The following is a 16,927-nucleotide window of genomic DNA, read 5'->3' as shown; positions in this document are numbered from 1 at the left end:
GCATTATTATCTTCATTTTACAGATAAAGAAACAGGTTAATCAATTTGCTATACTTGCAAAGCAAAATAGCTGGCAAGGCAAAATTCAAACACAGGTCTCCAGATTCTAAGATCAATCCTCTTTCCACTCCAAGAGAGTACCTCATTTAACCTCTCTGGCCCTTACTCAGTTTCTCATCTGTAAGAGAGGTCTGATTAAATTATCTCCAAAAAGCTTTAATTGCTTTGTATTTTATAAGTAGTCTCCTATTTCAAATGCAAAATTCCCCTTAGTGGGATATCACTTTCAGCTACTCTTAGAGGATGTCCCAAAAATCTCAGTAGAGTTTTAAGCTTTAGTGGTTTAAAAACGTTAATAGCTTGGTTTCTCTTGGCAGGATTTCTACAATACTGGTTATGTTACTGACTTTTTTTTACTTCAAATATTCCTATCAATAAAAATCAAGTCCATGAACAGGCCCTTATCCTCTGAGGGAGAAAAATATAGTTAGGGATAGCACAATGAATCTTTTCTGATTTATTTGGGGAACCATAAGGTCCTTGGATCTATGTTTATTTCTATATCTGCTTTAGAAAATTTCTAAAAGTTTGAGGATTGGTTTTGAAACTACTAAGGGTATTTAACCTGGAGAATGAGGATGGCACAATATTAATAAGAATAATATAACTGTTGAGGCAGTGAAATGGCTCGGGGGATAGAGAGCCAGATCTAGAGATGAGAGGTTTTGGATTTAAATCTAGCCTCAGACTCATCCTAACTGTGCGACCCTGGGTAAGTCACTTAACCCCCATTACCTAGCCTTACTACTCTTCTGTCTTAGAACCAATACACAGTATGGATTCCAAGCAAAGGTATGGGTTTAAAAAATGGGGGCATCTGGGGGGCTCAGTGGATTGAGAGCCAGATCAGGGTTTGAAAAGAAAATTGAAGGGATAGGTATAGACAGGATAATCTGGAGATAAGCAACAGAGGGAAGATCCTGGGAAAGTCACACATTTTTCCAAGCTCAATTTCCTCATTTGAAAAATAGAAATATGACTTGTACTATGATCCCATGATTCTTAAGGGCAAACATTTCTGTCAGGGTTCCTTTAACCTTTCCCTAACTGCACCAGTACCAGCTCTCCTTACCTAGAGTAGGTCCTTTGATGTCCAGGAACTATTTAAACAGTATTTCTACCAATGCAGACTAGGATAAAGGAGCTGTGGCTCGAGGCCACTCCTTTGCTCACATGCTGGCTGGTTCTCCACTTCCCGAGTCCCTGGCACCCCTCCCTATTTCCATTTCTTCTCACCCACCCACCCCCAGGCCTCAGATGGATTCACTTGGCTGCCCTCTCACCTGCCACCAGCACTCAAGCAGCTGTTCCCCATCATGCCTGGGACCCTGCAGGATTCAGAGAGGCAGCTGTGAGCTGAGGCCAATCAGTGAGAAGCGTCCAAAGGCAATCCATGTCCTCTTAAGGCACATCACTCTGCTGGGGCTGGTAGGTTGAGGGTGGCAGCACCAGACCAGGGAAGAGAAGCAGAAGCAAATGCAGTCAAGTGTCCCTTTAGGCAGTCGATGGGGACCTAATGCCTAAAGTGGGGAGGCTCACCTGCATTCTCATCTCTCGTCTGCTTCCAAGGCATGAGAGAGGCTTCTGGTTAAAGGATCCCTGCTTTGACAAAATGAAGCCAACTTCTCAATTGCAATTAGGCACCACCCCCTCATTTCTCTGTTTCTATATCCGGCTCCCTGCAAGCAATTGTCTGCAATGACATCATCCAAACTGAATTTGTTCTGCAAAATCACAGGTTGAAACAGGGCCAAGACTCTGGAAAGTTGGTGAAATTTGTCTCTCACCAGTCCCAGACTCTTTTCTATGCTCCATCCTTGTCCTCGTTATGCCAGCCCCCTCTCACTCAGTGTTCACATGCTACTCTGAAAACTATTGGGAAGAGAAATGCTTATTACTAGCATATGGTAAACTGAGGCAATAGGAAGGGCCTGATTCTTCAGGGGCTAGTTGATGGCTGCACTGGGACCCAGGGTGGCAACTAAGGGAAGACAAATATGATGGTCAATGCCAAAAATAAATACCACCAAAGGTTCATTCCACAGATAATTTTCCTATATATTCTTCACCCTCAAGTGGACAACTCAATGAACTTCTGTTTGCCTTAGTTTCCTCACCTGAAAAATGGGAATAATCATATCACCTATCTCATAGGATTACTGTGAAGATCAAAGAACATGGCAAGCACTTAACACATGCCTGGCACATAATAAGTACTTTTAAAATGCTTATTTCCAGGGGCAGCTGGGTAGCTCAGTGGATTGAGAGCCAGGCCTAGGGATGGGAGGTCCTGGGTTCAAATCTAGCCTCAGACACTTCCCAGCTGTGTGACCCTGGGCAAGTCACTTAACCCCCATTGCCTAACCCTTATCATTCTTCTGCCTAAGATGGAAAGTAAAGGCTTTTTAAAAGAAAAGTTCATTTCCTCCCTTCCCAACTCATTTAAAATATCTTCATGAGAAAGTATATCCATTGACACATTTAGAAGTTTCCAGAAAGCTCCCTAACTTGCATTCATCCCAAGGCAATAGCCAGAATAGTCTTATCTTCTGCCTAGCCCTCCCTCCAGAGACAAGGGACAGTAGTAAACACTGGTTCCTTTTATTGGTTTTAGGTTGCTTCCCTAACTTAGTTACAAAAACTCACCTCCTTCCACTAGAGAGGCTCTCACAGGTTGGTCTCAGCCATGGCCGGGCTGGCAGCCATCACCTCGGCATGACAGGGGAGGGCCCCAACACGGCTCAGAAGATTGTGGTGGCATTCCAGGGGGCTCCCAGAGGTAGGACCAGGTATCTTTATATCGGAACATGGGCACAGGTTTTGTGGAGAGCTGCTACCCGCGCAAGAAGCCTGAGGGAAGGCTCCTGGCCCAACTGAGTCACTGGAGGCAAAGAGAGGTATAAATTTTGGCTGGACCTCCTGTGTGGCAACAGAAGGGTCTCCAGGGCTGAGCTGGAGGTGAAGGTCCTGGATGTAGGAAAGGGCTTGACCATTCAGTTGGGCATATTCAAAGTTGATCTTATTTGATGAGACTTGACTCGTGCGGTTCAAGAAACTCGTCTGGCTTTTCTGACTATGCCAGGGACCTGGTCCCTGGTTGGGGCTTGTGGGCACACAGTGGCCCACTTCTTGAAGCTTCCCAGTTGGAGAAAGAAAGGGATATCCAGAGTTGGGAGGGTTGCGATTGCATTCATTTTGTAGCAAGACACAGTGGCTCCCGACCTTCTGTCTCTTACACAGAGTACTGCCCTCTTCCTTCCTGAGGCACCACTCAGCTAGAGGTTTGTTTTCATAGCTAATCTTCAAGGATGCCACCTGCGCCATGCAGCTCTCCAAAACTGGCACAATGTCAGGTTCACCTCTCTTAAGGCCAGGGCTGGACTGGCTTCGGAAGCATCTTAGGTTCAAGGGTTGACTTGGTTTTTCATTGGTGCTGGGACAGAGAGAGGGACTCAGGACTCTGTGTTCATCCAAGGCATCTGTCAGAGTGACTTCTTCCATCTCTATTGGCAGAGAGGAAGGCTCTGATGAAGACTGACCTTTTCCTTTTTCTGTGGATAGCTGTGAGGGATGAGGAGGAAGCTCTTTTGATGACTCTCCAGTGGCCGAAGGGGACTCCCCTAGTGTCCCCCTCTCATGGGAAACCATTTCCTTCTCAGGCATGTACATCTGCCATCCACCAGCTGCTGGATGAGGCATCATAGCCATCCAGGATCTTCCCCCATCTGAGGCACATTTATATCCCTCATCTGGGGGCCCAGGAGAACTATCTTCTCTTTGAGGTGCTTCTCTATGTTTTCCATGGTTAGAATGACTCCTGTTGGTCACTCCTTCTGAGTGACACAGGAGTTCTGGCTTGTTGCTTTCCTTCTCACTTGAGTCCTCATTCCTGGACCCCACAGGAATCGTAGTTTCCCCTGTTTCTTGGCCTAATGGGAGGCCCAAGCAGGCAAGAGGGTCCCCACTTTCCTTTATTGGAGATGACAGGGTCTGGGCCTGATCCGAGGGGGAAACAAGTTCAGGGTTCCTGCGGAGCCAGTTGATAATGCCCATAGTGAGGGAGAGCTCTGTGTCACACAACTTCAAGAGGCACTCTTTCCCCTTCCAAGTGCTGTGCAGGAAACTCTGGCTGATGATGTCCAGAGTTGGCTGAGGAGCCAAGTTCTCCTCAGCTCCTACATGGAAACTGTAGATGGACAGGGGAATTTCCACTGCCTGCTCAGAGAGATTCTCTGATACACACAGGTCGTCATCCAGGATGGGGCTGATTTTGGCTTCACTGGGGTCATAGAAGAGCTCATAAAGGGCATCACCACTATAGCTATCCCGAGGAAATCGGCCACTGGGCACTCCTGGGCTTTGGGCCTCCTTTCCATCATCCTCTAGGCCTGGGGAAAAAGAATCATAATAACCTTCATCGCTGGTGGAGGTGGATTCCTGATGCTCACTCTTTGGGGTTCCAGTGTCAATGGAGCTATTTTTGGAGCTGTCAGGGTCACCACCAGGAGATAATGGAAGATCAGCCAGCATGACTGGTTCATATTTGGGCTTTCCAGCATCACTAGGTTTGGAGCCCTCTGGCTTGTGATCAAACAACGCACTTTGGTGTCGCCTCACGGACCAGTTGATATTGTCCCAGAACTTGGCAAAGTCAGTGGCCTCATTCTGAGCTGGTGAGGCCAGCTGTTCTATCCCACCCTGGAAAGAGCCCATAGCAGATGTGTTCTCTCTGGCTCTTGGCCTCCGGGTCAGAATCTCCTGGCTGCCCTCCAGCTCCAGTGAAGCTGATACCTCATCAGCAAAAATCTCCCCACAGCCAGTCAGAGAGTCAAAGCTCTTAAGGGAAGCCACATCTTCACACAAGGCCCCACAGTAGTCATAAGAGGAGTCAGACTGTATCTCACTGTCAGACAAGTCCTGAGCCAAGCTATCAGCAGCCAATGTCTCCCCAGGTTTGCCTAGCCTTCCAGACATTTCACTCTCACCTTCTGGAGATGGCAGGTTTTTGCCTTTCCCCAACAGCATAGCTAGATTCTCTGACTTGTTCTTCTTAATATGGAATATGTCCCGGAACCCCTTCTTAGATCTCTTCAGAGAAATCCTCTTCCTGGGAATGCTCTTAGCCACAGCTGGCACAAAGGGCATTTGGGGCACAAAGTGACGATAATCAATCATTTGCTGACCACTGCAACTGGATGGGCTAGGACTGGCCACTGGAGCTTTCCTACTATGGGCTCCCAGGTGACTTCCCAGACCAGAAAAGCTAATACTGTTGACCAGCCTCCCTACAGGCTTCTCTGCCCCCATCACACAATCATGAGTCTTGCTCTTCCGCACCAGTTTGTAAGAAGACCCACAAGAAGCCCCCAAGTCTTCATCAGGTGCCAAACGTGTCACCTTGTTGGAGAATCTGTAATGTTTATGAGAAGCCAGACCTACTTTCTGACTCTCCTCTTCTAAGGATGTTCCATCAGTTCCTGTTGGATTTGGCCTGAAGGGCCCAGTTTCCTTACCCCGGAGGGCAGCCTCTGCCACTGTTGGTTTCTCATGGGAAATCTGCAAACTGGACTTGATGAAAGTCTTTCCCCTTCTGAGCTCCATGCTTCCTCTTTATAACTGCTTCTGTGAAAAGAAATTACAAGAATAAGATGGGTCTGACAGTTCTTTTAAAACATCACAGTCACAAACTTATAGAATCTTAGAGTTGGAAAGGACCTTTGAGATCATCAAGCCAAATACCTCCTTTTTGCAGATAAGGAAACTGAGGCAGACATAAGAAAATACAAATTATTGGTAGAGGGAAAGAGCATTCATTAAACATTTATTAAGCTTTCTATGTGTGAGAAACTACTGTCATCAGATCTGAAGAAAGATGAATATGGCACAAATGCTGACCTCAAAGATTTTACAATCCAGTGATGGAGCAATATGCCTTCTATATATCTACATTTGCACAGTGTCTTCTAACGAGAAATTTGAAACTAAAGAGATCAATCATACTTGGGTCAAGTGGTAGGGAGTGCCAGTGCAGGCATCACAAAGGACACTGAGTTAAGTCTTGAAGAAGGAAGGAAGGATTTCAACAGGAGATGGTGGGGAAGGAGGAAGAGTCTACTTTAGGCATGGTGGACAACATACACAAAGACAGGAGAAGTACAGAAAATAGATAATAGTTGAGTTTGGCTAGTTCACAGAGCATGTGAATGGGTGAAGTATAAAGTAGATGAAAACCATATTATAGTCTTGAATACCAGGATCAAGAATTTGTATTTTATGTGATGGTCATTGGGAAGTCACTGACTTTCTATTTGTAGTAAAAGAGTGGCATGATCAGAGTGGAACATTAAATGTATAAGGCAGTGAGCAGGAATTAGAAGTGCCTGATTTGATAGTATTTTGTGAAAAAATAGTGAGAAATTTAATTAGCCATAATAGTGTGATGGAACTGCTTTTAATATAATTCTAGGCTTCACAAAAAGAAGTACAGAATAAGGATGATGATAATCTCATTTTCCTCCATTCAGGTTAGATAACTTCAAGAATATTGTGTTATATTCAATTCTGATTACCATATTTTAAGGACATGTACTAATTGGATCACTCACAGAGGATGCTGATCAATAAGGTAATGGGTCTAGATTCTGTCATACAAGGATGAATGGCAGGATCTGGGAAAATTTAGCATAGATAAGAGTAAATTTAGAAGAGGCATATCTGATATAAAAAGTTGTTATATGGGAAAGGGATTAAAGTTTTACTGTGTGGCTCCAGAGGCAAAAACTAGGACCAATGGGTAGAAATAATGTGGAAATGGATTTCAATTCAATAAGAGAACTTTCTAACAATTAGAACTACTCAACAATGGAATGGGTTGTCTTTTGAGATAGTTCCCCATCAATGGAAGTGTTGAAACAGAAGCAGACAACTACAAATCTCAAGAATTTTATAAGAAGGAATTCGTTAATAATGTGGGATAGTAGATAACATGATTACTAAGGTCCCTTCTAAATACAAGCATCTATGATTCTAAATCAAAAATGGGGAGATTATCAAGAAGGAAGCTCCCTAGTGTAAAATGCTTCTTAAAGATCAAGGAGAATGAAAACTGACAAAATTACATTAGAAAAGACAATTAGGAGGTTATTGGCTATTGGTAGACAGGTTAGTGGAATAGTCATAAAACTGGCACATTGTGGTGCTATTTGGAGCAAAAATCTGGCATCAACAAGAAAGAACCTATAGGAAACATCATAGCTGTTTTTCCCTTAAACCCTTACCTTCTATCTTAGAATTAATACTAAGTATCAGTTCCAAGGTAGAAGAACAGAAAAGGTTAGGCAATTGGGGCTAAGTGGCTCGCTCAGAGTCACACAGCTAAGAAGTATCTGAGGTCATATTTGAACCCAGGGCCTTCTGTTTCCAGGTCTGGAACTCTATCCACTGAATCACCTAGCTGTCCCTGATTTCAGAGAACAAAGCTTAAGACCAATAAATCAAGTAGAAAATAAACGGAAAGGGGTTTCATCTTAATAAAAGAAATTTCTCATAATTAGAGAGCTCTTCAGGGTAAAGTTACCTGCCTAAGACAATGACTCAGAGAATTCCAGAACACAAAATCAAATTTTGTAGACTCATTCATTATCCTAATTTGCAAAAGGCTGAGGCTTCCTGGGATATCCTCACCATGTACCCAAGGAAGGGAGAGTTTCCTGCTACTCTCCAGATCTGCTTAGGCAATATCTACCTTAAGGGAACTGAGCAAGGGTCACCTAAAGGAAACATAGACTGTATAGTCTTTCCTTCCGTATTAGATATAGCAATCTTCTTTGGATAAGCACCATGGTATTTAGCGAGGGAGAAATCCTTGCTGCAAAAGGGAATGCATTCTCTCATTTTTCAAACAACCTATGTTTTCAGCAACCAAATATCCTAATCACAAGTGACAACTGTGAGCCTAACCCTGTATAAGGCCATGCTATAGGAAATACAATAGAAGACTACAAAGGGGCAATCTTGCTCCTTCCTCAATTGGTAAATGATCAAAAGACATGAATAGATAGGTTTTCCATGGAAGAAATTCAAGCTATTATAAGACATGAAAAAATGCTCTAAACCACTCATAATTAAAGAAATACACACAAAAATCATTCAGAGATTCCCCCGATCATATCAGCAAAGTTGACAAAAAAAGGAAAATGACAAAACTGTTTTAGAGGTTGAGAGAACAGACATATTAAAACATTGTTGGTAGAGTTGTGGACTGATCCAGATATTCTGGAAAAAACAATTTGGAACCATGCCCAAAAAGCTGTTGAACCATATATAACATTTGGCACAGCAACACTACTTCTAGGACTCTAAATCCAAAATGATCAAGTTCTGGATAAAATTATTTATAGCAGTACTTTTTGTGATGTCAAAGTACTAGAAACAAAATAGATATGTAACAATTGGGGAATTGCTGGACAAATTATAGTATATTAAAATATTGTAAATCTATAGTGCTATAAAATCATGAAAGTATGATTGATCACTTATTTATTTGAATATATGTTTGGGGGTTTTGGTTCTATAAGATTATTCACTTACAAAAATGAATAATATGGAAAAAATTTAATTATATGACAAAAATAAAGGGAAAAAACTAAAATAAAAAAATAAAATGGGTTGAATAACACCAAAAAATCATGAAAGAAATAGTTTTGGAGAGACTTGTAAAAACCTGTATGAACTGATAGAGATCAAAATAACAGAACTAGAACAACATATACAATAACAACTTTGTAAAAAAAAAACCTTTAAAAGATTTAAGAACTCTGACCAAAGAAATAACTAACCACAATTCCAGAATAGACTCATGATGAAGCATGATACTCACCTCCTGAGAGGGAGATGACAGCCTCAAGGTACAGATGGAAAAATATATTTTTTTAATATGGCCAGTATGGAAATTTGTTTTGCTTAACTCTGCATATCTGTTACAATTCTTATTTTACAATGTGGGAAAAGGAGGAGGAAGGGAGAGAAATACATTTTTTTGTTAATTGGAAAAATTTTAAATAAAAAAATCCCTACCCATATGACTTCTAATTGGAAAGATAAGACAAATAGTTTTTAAATAACCTTTACCTTCCATCTTAGAATCAATACTGTGATTCCTGTGTTTGTACCTGGTTCCAAGGCAGAAATGCGGTAAGGGCTAGGCAATGAAGGTTAAGTGACTTATCCAAGGTCACTCAGTTAGGAAGGGTCTGAAGCCAGATTTGAACCCCAGACCTCCCATCTTTAGGTCTAGCTCTCAATCCACTTAGACACCTAGCTGCTCCTCAATACTTGGTATTGATTCTAAAATGAAATGTAAGAGTTTAAAAAAAGAAAGCACTTAATAACAGTACAAACCATGAGTGATGAGTGGTATGGAATAGACAATAAGTGTTATTGAGGGTCAAAAAAGGGATAAATTAGTGACAGAGTGGTCAGGGAAGGCTTCATGGAAGAGGTTGGCCTTTATCTGAGTCTTTAAGTATGTATGTGATTTGAATTGTCAGAAAGAATGAGAGAGGCCATCAACGACAGGCAGAAGAGAACACACAAAAGTTTAGCAGTGGTAATGACCACTAGCAGGTGCCAAGAACAATGAACTGTTAGTGAGCAGCATGAACATGCCCAAGTATCAGAGGGAAATACTTTCTCTCCAGAATTGATTTCTCTATTTAGGACAAGTCAAATACAGTTTTTTCTGCCTCTTAGATTTCAGTGACAGGCAAGAAAGGATCAAGCCAAGGACCTGATTCTCAGACCGGGAATCATAATGTGCAATATATCATTAGAGAAGGAGTTGGCCCTCAGACTCAAGCAAGCTGTACTGATAATATCATCCTTGGCCAAAGCCAGCCCTGGTCATAAGTAGACTAGGATTCCACCAAGTGGGATGTAAAGAGAACCAAAAACATTCTCCTGACCTAAAATAGCTTCTCTACCAGCCTGAAGCTGATACCTGAAATTCCACCATTAAAGACCCTTTTCTAGAACTGACAATCTGAATGTAGACCAAAACATTTTATCCTTCTCTTTCTTTCTTCTTCTTCCTTTTCTTTTTTGTGATTTGATATCCCATACACAAAATGGCTAGTATGGGGAAATGTTTTTACATGATTGCACATGTAAAATCTATATCGGATTGCTTACTGTCTCAGGAAGGGAGGAAGGTTGGGAAGAAATGAAGGAGAGAAGGTGAGAAGGAAGACAGAAATCTGAAATTCAAAAACTTTTAAGGGAATGTTTAAAAAATTGTTTTATATGTAATTGGGGGGGGTAATAAAGTTTTTCCTTAGGGTTGGCAGCAATGTATGTCTAAAGAGAAATATTCCCCAGAATGTGGCGACATGATCTTCTGTTAGTCATTAATACATCAGTATGGATTAGTTTAATAGATACTTTCTAGCAGAGGAGCCAGCTGAGAGGATCCAAGCTCTTAATATTTAATTACCTAAATGGCAATAGGCTAATGTGATCTTTGGCTTTAGTAAAAGAACCATAAGCAACAGGAATGGGAGGTGATAGTCCCACTCTACTTGGCAAACCTCATCCAGAGTACTAGGTGCAGTTCAATTCAGCATCATGATTTAAGAAGGACATTGATGATTTGAAAAATGTCCAGAGTGGAACAACCAGGATAGTGAAGGGCCTTGAGTTCATTGATATAAGGATGTTCAAAGGAACTTGGCAAATCGAGCTTAGAGAATACTCAAGGGAGACATGATAGCTATCTGCAAGTAATTAAAGGGTTGTCATATAGAAGAGGGATTTGATTTGTCCTGTTTTGTCCCAGAATGAAAAATCAGGAATAATGGGTAGAAGTTACAAAAAGGAGAATTTAGACTTGATGTCAGGAAAAATTTCTATATGATTTCTTGTTGTTCAGTTATGATGGATTCTTTATGACCCCATTTGGGGTTTTCTTGGCAAAATACTCAAGTGATTTGCCATTTCTCTCTCCAGATTATTTTATGGATGAGGAAACAGAGGTAGAGTTTAAGTGATTTATACAGGGTCACAAAGTTAGTATTTAAGGTCATATTTGAATTCAGATCTTTCTGACACCAGGCCCAGTCCTCTATACATTGTATCATCTACCTACCCTCTTAAGAGCTACAACTATCCTGAAAAATAAGCTGTCTTCCTGGAGAGGAAGTAGTATTTGATCTTCAAGCAGAAGTTGGATAATCCATTATGGGCTGGGTTAGAGTGGGAATGAATTACATCTATAGGTTGGACTGGATAGTGGCTGAGGTACCTTCTAACTCCCAAATTCTGCAATCCTTGGTCTATGAATTGTGTCCCAACCCTTCAAGGCCTTGCTAAACGTCCAATGTGCCAGGCTCTGATATAAGAATGTAGGGTAAAATGGTGGTAGTTTTTCCAATATTTCTATTTTCCACCTTGGAAAAAAGGAATGTGTGGCCTCAGGCAAGTCACCCAACTAGTGTCCCAGGCAAATCTATAAGACTAAATTGTCATCAAAATGCTAATCTATATTGAAGGAGGGAGATTCCTTGTTGGGAAAAATTACATTTATAGGACTGGTTAAAAGAAAGGGGAGGGAAAGGGGGGTATGGGGTATGAAGAAGGGGGATATGAGAGAGAGAGAGAGAGAGAGAGAGAGAGAGAGAGAGAGAGAGAGAGAGAGAGAGAGAGAGAGAGAGAGAGATTAGATTCTGGCAGTAAATTATGCCTGAAATCAAAGCAAGAAGAGCAGAATTCCTGGCACTGTGCCAGGCTATTAGGAGAGTTATTTGGGAGCAAAGAGGTCTTTTGGCAGCATCCTTCGAATTCCATCATGACTGCTTTATCTGCCTACATACATGGCAGCCCTATGGGCAATGTTTAGAAATCTATCCTCATCAGGAATTTCTAATTATTTCCATTGGTCAGAATTCCTCTTCCCCAAAATCCCATACTGTGAGACAGGAAATGGGCAGTTTTTCCAGCAAGGGCAGGGCATGTTCTCAGACAGGTGTCACCTGCCAATCTGGAAGTTCTCCAAGAATCATCCTGTCAGACTTCTCTAAAGCCCATGTGAAACCATTTTACATTCATATCAACTCATCATAGGTACCATATTATCTTGAATTTTTCAAGCACAGGGTTTGAGGACCATCAGCTTGCAAGGAAAAGTCAGCAACATTTAAGTTAAAGTGAAAGGGCTGGAAAATGCAGGGGGCCACATGGAGCAATTTGGCATAGCCTCCTCCTTAAGGACTAGATATGGGCATATGCCGTCCCTTCCCCCATCCGTACACCTGGAAATCTTGGCTTGGAGGAGGAGGAGGAGGAGAAGGAGAGAGAGAGAGAGAGAGAGAGAGAGAGAGAGAGAGAGAGAGAGAGAGAGAGAGAGAGAGAGAGAGAGAGAGAGAGAGAGAGAGAGAAATATTAAATCAGAGCTCAAAAATTCCACCTTTTCTGTCCAACAACCCCTACCTGCTCTCCTTCTATAAAATCACAAATGACCATCTCCCTCTTTCTTTTCCTGTCTGAGGATTGTATTTCCACTTCAGTTCATATATTGAGGATCAAGGAAGGTCTCCCATTTCCCTAACGTCAGCTGCTCAGAAAAGGAAATTAGTAGTCAGTCACTATCATTAGAATACTTTGCTACTCATGAGCAGAGCTATGAAGGCACAAGAGAAAAGCAAAAGAAGATGATTAAGTGTTACTTAAGCACACTGTCCCAGTGTGCCAAAAATTAGAAGGCACCTATGGAGCTTATGCTCTTTAATTAGCATAGAAATAACTGAGCTTCACAGGGATAATTGGTTAAAATAAGAAGCTACCAAAAAGCAATTTGTAGCAGTAGATGGCAAGCTAGTCTCTGAGTGAGGAAGAACTGAGTTCTAGTCCTGACTAACATTTACTGGCTGTGAGGCCATTAACAAATCATCTAATCTCTCAATGCCTCAGGCAATTCTCAGACTGTAAAGTGCAAAAAAGTTGCCAGTCTGCATTGATAGAAGGAATTCTCTCACCCACAGTTCCCTATACTAGTGAAATCATTGATCCAAAGCCCCTTTTCCCCTAAAAAATAAGCTGAGGACACCCCCTCCACCCCTCAAAGGAGCTCTTCTCTAACCTGCCCCTAATTCAGTTCCTGCTTTCCTAACATTAGTCTTGAGGTAGCCTATGTCTTTGCAATGCTCCTTTCCAAATGAACTGAAGACATGTTTGTACCACTGTCCCAGGACATAAAATTGCTAGTCACAGCTCTACTCATGAAACAAATGAGCATCTCCTGGCTCCTCCAGTCAAGGCTAGAGTCTTCAGCCTGGCATTCAGGGCCATGTATACCTTAACTCTATCCTACTTAACATGCTTATCTTTCACTATTCTGACACACCCTCTACTCTAACCTGGATTATAGTGTTCCCTATACTCCTTGATTTATTCCAACCTGTACACATTTTCATTCTTATTATCAAGAAATCACAGGATGTCAGATCTGAAACTTAAAAATCATCTATTTCTGACCATAGTTTGCATATGACAAAGCTAGGGTCCTTAAAAGGGAAATATTTTGCCAGAGTTCATTCAGCATATATGTATTAAAAATCAGGATTCACTCAAACCCAGATCTGACCTCAAATTCAGTATTCTTTCTATAATACTATGCTTCCATCTGGGGTGACTCCCTCTCTCCTAACTATCTAAATTTTAATTATTCTTCAGAGACCAACTCCTCCATGAAACCTTTCCAAATGGCTCCCACTGACTTTTCCTACATAGAAATATGGTAGGCAATGTTTAACAACCAGCTCTAGGGAGGTGGATGGAATCTATTGATGAATGACACATTTTCACTTTTTTTTAATCTGTATAATTAACATTTTCTCTATCACTTTCTTTAGTCTCTACAATCAAAAAAAAAATCAAGCCTCACTATGTAACATTTGCCATTTCCAAGTTATAAATGCTCATTGAAAATTTAACAATCATCTATCTTGAGCCAGTACAAGATGTCTCCACTCTATCTGTACATATTAGGACCTAATGATATTCTGTGTTATTCTTGGTTTCCCAGATATACTTTAAGTTCCTTGAAGTCAAGACAACATTTTCCCCCTTTTTTTCCCTATTCTGGTGCCTGGTCCACAGGGATTAGTAATGACTGGGTGAATAGAAGTATTTTAGAATGTCTGTGGAAGCAAATTGAGCAAATAGAAACATTTCAAGTGAGCAAAGGGAAACTATCCATGAGATTGTAGCTGAGAGTATTTCTTAGGCAACAGATACAACAATAACAATACCTAGCATTTACTAATTACTAATAGCACGATGCTTTAAAGTTTACAACGCACTTTATAAATATCTCATTTTAGCCTTACAACAATACTGAGAGGTGGGTGCTATTATTACTCTCACTTTACAGATGAGGAAACTGAAGCAGACAAAGGTTAAGTGATTTTTCTAAGGTCACACCACTGATGTCTGACTCTGGGTTTGAACTCAAGTCTTCCTGATTCTAAGCCCAGTGTTCTATATATTATACTACCTAGCTTCCTAGGGAACATACAAAGACAATGGAACCAGGAACTGTGTCACCATGATGCCAACAATGGATCAGAATAGCAAAACTTTCAACCACACTGACAGGTGTTTGGTAGGTTTTTTATGTTTGCTAAAACAACACCAAATAACCAATCCAAATCATTTTCTTGCCAACTGAATTTACCATTGATTTAGTAGCATGTAACCACCACATACCAACAGAACAACTAAAGAGAATATAGACATTAATGTCAGATGATAGCCAGAGGCGATACAACGTGGGATCTTAAATTCCCTAATAATTCCCTAGTAAAAGTCTCCAGTAGAGAGACCTCAATTGTCTCTCTGTAAGACAATACTTATCTTGAGATTAGAAAGAGCACTAAATTTGGAATCAGAGAGACTTTGGGCAAGATTCTCCATGTGAAGTAACCATGTGGTGCAGGAGATAAAGCTCTGGACCTGGAGTCAGAAAGACCTGAGTTTAAATCCAGCCTCAGACATTTGCTAATTGTGTGATACAGGACAAACCACTTAAGCTATGTCTGCCTCAGTTTCCTTAACTATAAAATGAGGATAATAATCACAGCTACCTCACTGAATTGTGAGGATGAAATATGAATATATTTGTAAAGTACTTAACACCTACTCTGGCATTTATATAGCACCTCTCTCGCACATAGTAGATGCAATCTAAATGCTTATTCCCTTTCTCTCCCCTTCCCATTTCTCATACCTAAATTTCCTTATCTGTGCAATGGAGATATGGAGATAATAATACATGTATGTACTTCACAGAATTACCTGAAGATCAAATGAGATCATATATATATATATATATATGTAAAGTGCTTTCCCAAACTTAAATACGATGTCAGACATTTTTGTTTATTTATTTATTATTATTATTCTCCTAAGCAATGGAACATAAAATCAAGAGTATTATAGGAAAGCACATGTGTCTCTGAGCTGAGAAATATAACCACTGTAGGAGTAAGTTTTCTGAAACCCAGCAGAGTCTTAAACATCAGGTTGTCCTTTGGGCACAGTGAGTGCTATCTTATCACCATCCCTACTGAATAAATTTATTCACTTCTCCCCCGACCTCCTTTGGCCAGATATGAAATCATAAGAGCTTGGTCCAAAGACAGGCTTCTCCCATTGAACACTCTGGCACTATGAACAATTTATTTGGTCTCAGTTTGTACATATGCAAAAGGAAGAGAGTGATATTTGTGGTTACTCACTATCTATTTCATAGGGACATTAGGAGAATTCATTTCTTTTTGTGGTGAATTATTTAGACTATTCGAAACATGATGCAGGAAGTGGGAAAAGCACTGGCCTGAAAATTACCTTTTTTTTTTTTAATCCTCACCTTCCATGTTAGAATTGATACTAAGATCTGTTCCATGGCAGAAGATCAGCAAGGGTTAGGCAATTGAAACTAAGTGACTTGCCTAGGAGGCATAACTAGGAAGTGTCTGAGGCCAGATTTTTAACCCAGGACCTCCTATGTGGAGGCCTGGAGCTCTAGCCACTGAGCCACTGTAGCTGCCCCTCAAATGGATTTGTGATTGTGTCAATTTGGAGTTCCCTCCAATGTTGCAAATAGCAGCTCATCCATACCTGCCCATCCTAAGTGACTTTCATCAATGTCCTCCCAAGTGTACAACACAAAAGGTCCACTCAATATGTTAAAGGCTTTCCTTACTTTCTACTGACATCACAAGGGTATCAATGGGGCACTCTGGCCGGCTGGCTCTTATTCCTCATTCACAAGTCTAGTCCATCTTCTCTTTCTATTATACAATTCCTTGAGGACATCCTTTATTTCTATTCTTATTTAGAGTTCTTCTTTAGTAACATATTGAAGCCTTCTCAACTCTATTGTTTCCTTTTCCATTTCCCTCTGGGTGATGCTCATCTTCAATTCTTAAAGACCTAATCTAGGTCTCATTGGCAAACAGCAATGTTAATATAATGTTTGTATTGAAGAGATGGGCCTTTATTGTTATCAGAAACTTAGAGTCAATTAAAATGCTTTGCAACTTCCCAAAAGCAATAAAGTCTGCTCTTTTCCTTTTTAAGCCTGGCCCAAATACATTGTCCCATGTTGTACTGTACTATATGTCCCACATAAACAAAATGAATTAATGAGTGAAAAAGCATTTATCAAGCACTTACGTTCCAAACACTAGGGAATCCTAAACTCTGGGGATTCAAATGGAAACAAGAAAGTATAGGCTCTTGAGGAGTTCACACTATAAGTGGTAAAGGCAACACATTTTTTTAAAAAGTACAGCTACAGGACAGATGGAAAGAC

General features: G+C 40.9%; 1 protein-coding gene across 1 annotated transcript in view; it reads right to left on the bottom strand.

Moving 5' to 3' along the window:
* Positions 1-16,927, bottom strand: part of AMER3 (APC membrane recruitment protein 3) — a 68,118-nt gene that overhangs the window by 47,396 nt on the left and 3,795 nt on the right. The window contains exon 3 of the mRNA XM_007493963.3: positions 2,707-5,682. Coding sequence (XP_007494025.2) covers positions 2,728-5,661 — 2,934 coding nt within the window. The 5' untranslated portion in view covers positions 5,662-5,682 and the 3' untranslated portion in view covers positions 2,707-2,727. The remainder of the gene's footprint in view (positions 1-2,706; positions 5,683-16,927) is intronic.

Source organism: Monodelphis domestica, chromosome 4, assembly GCF_027887165.1.
Source record: "Monodelphis domestica isolate mMonDom1 chromosome 4, mMonDom1.pri, whole genome shotgun sequence".
Classification (NCBI taxonomy): Eukaryota; Metazoa; Chordata; class Mammalia; order Didelphimorphia; family Didelphidae; genus Monodelphis; species Monodelphis domestica.
The sequence above is the reverse complement of the archived record's forward strand: the minus strand, read 5'-3'. Positions and strand labels throughout refer to the sequence as shown.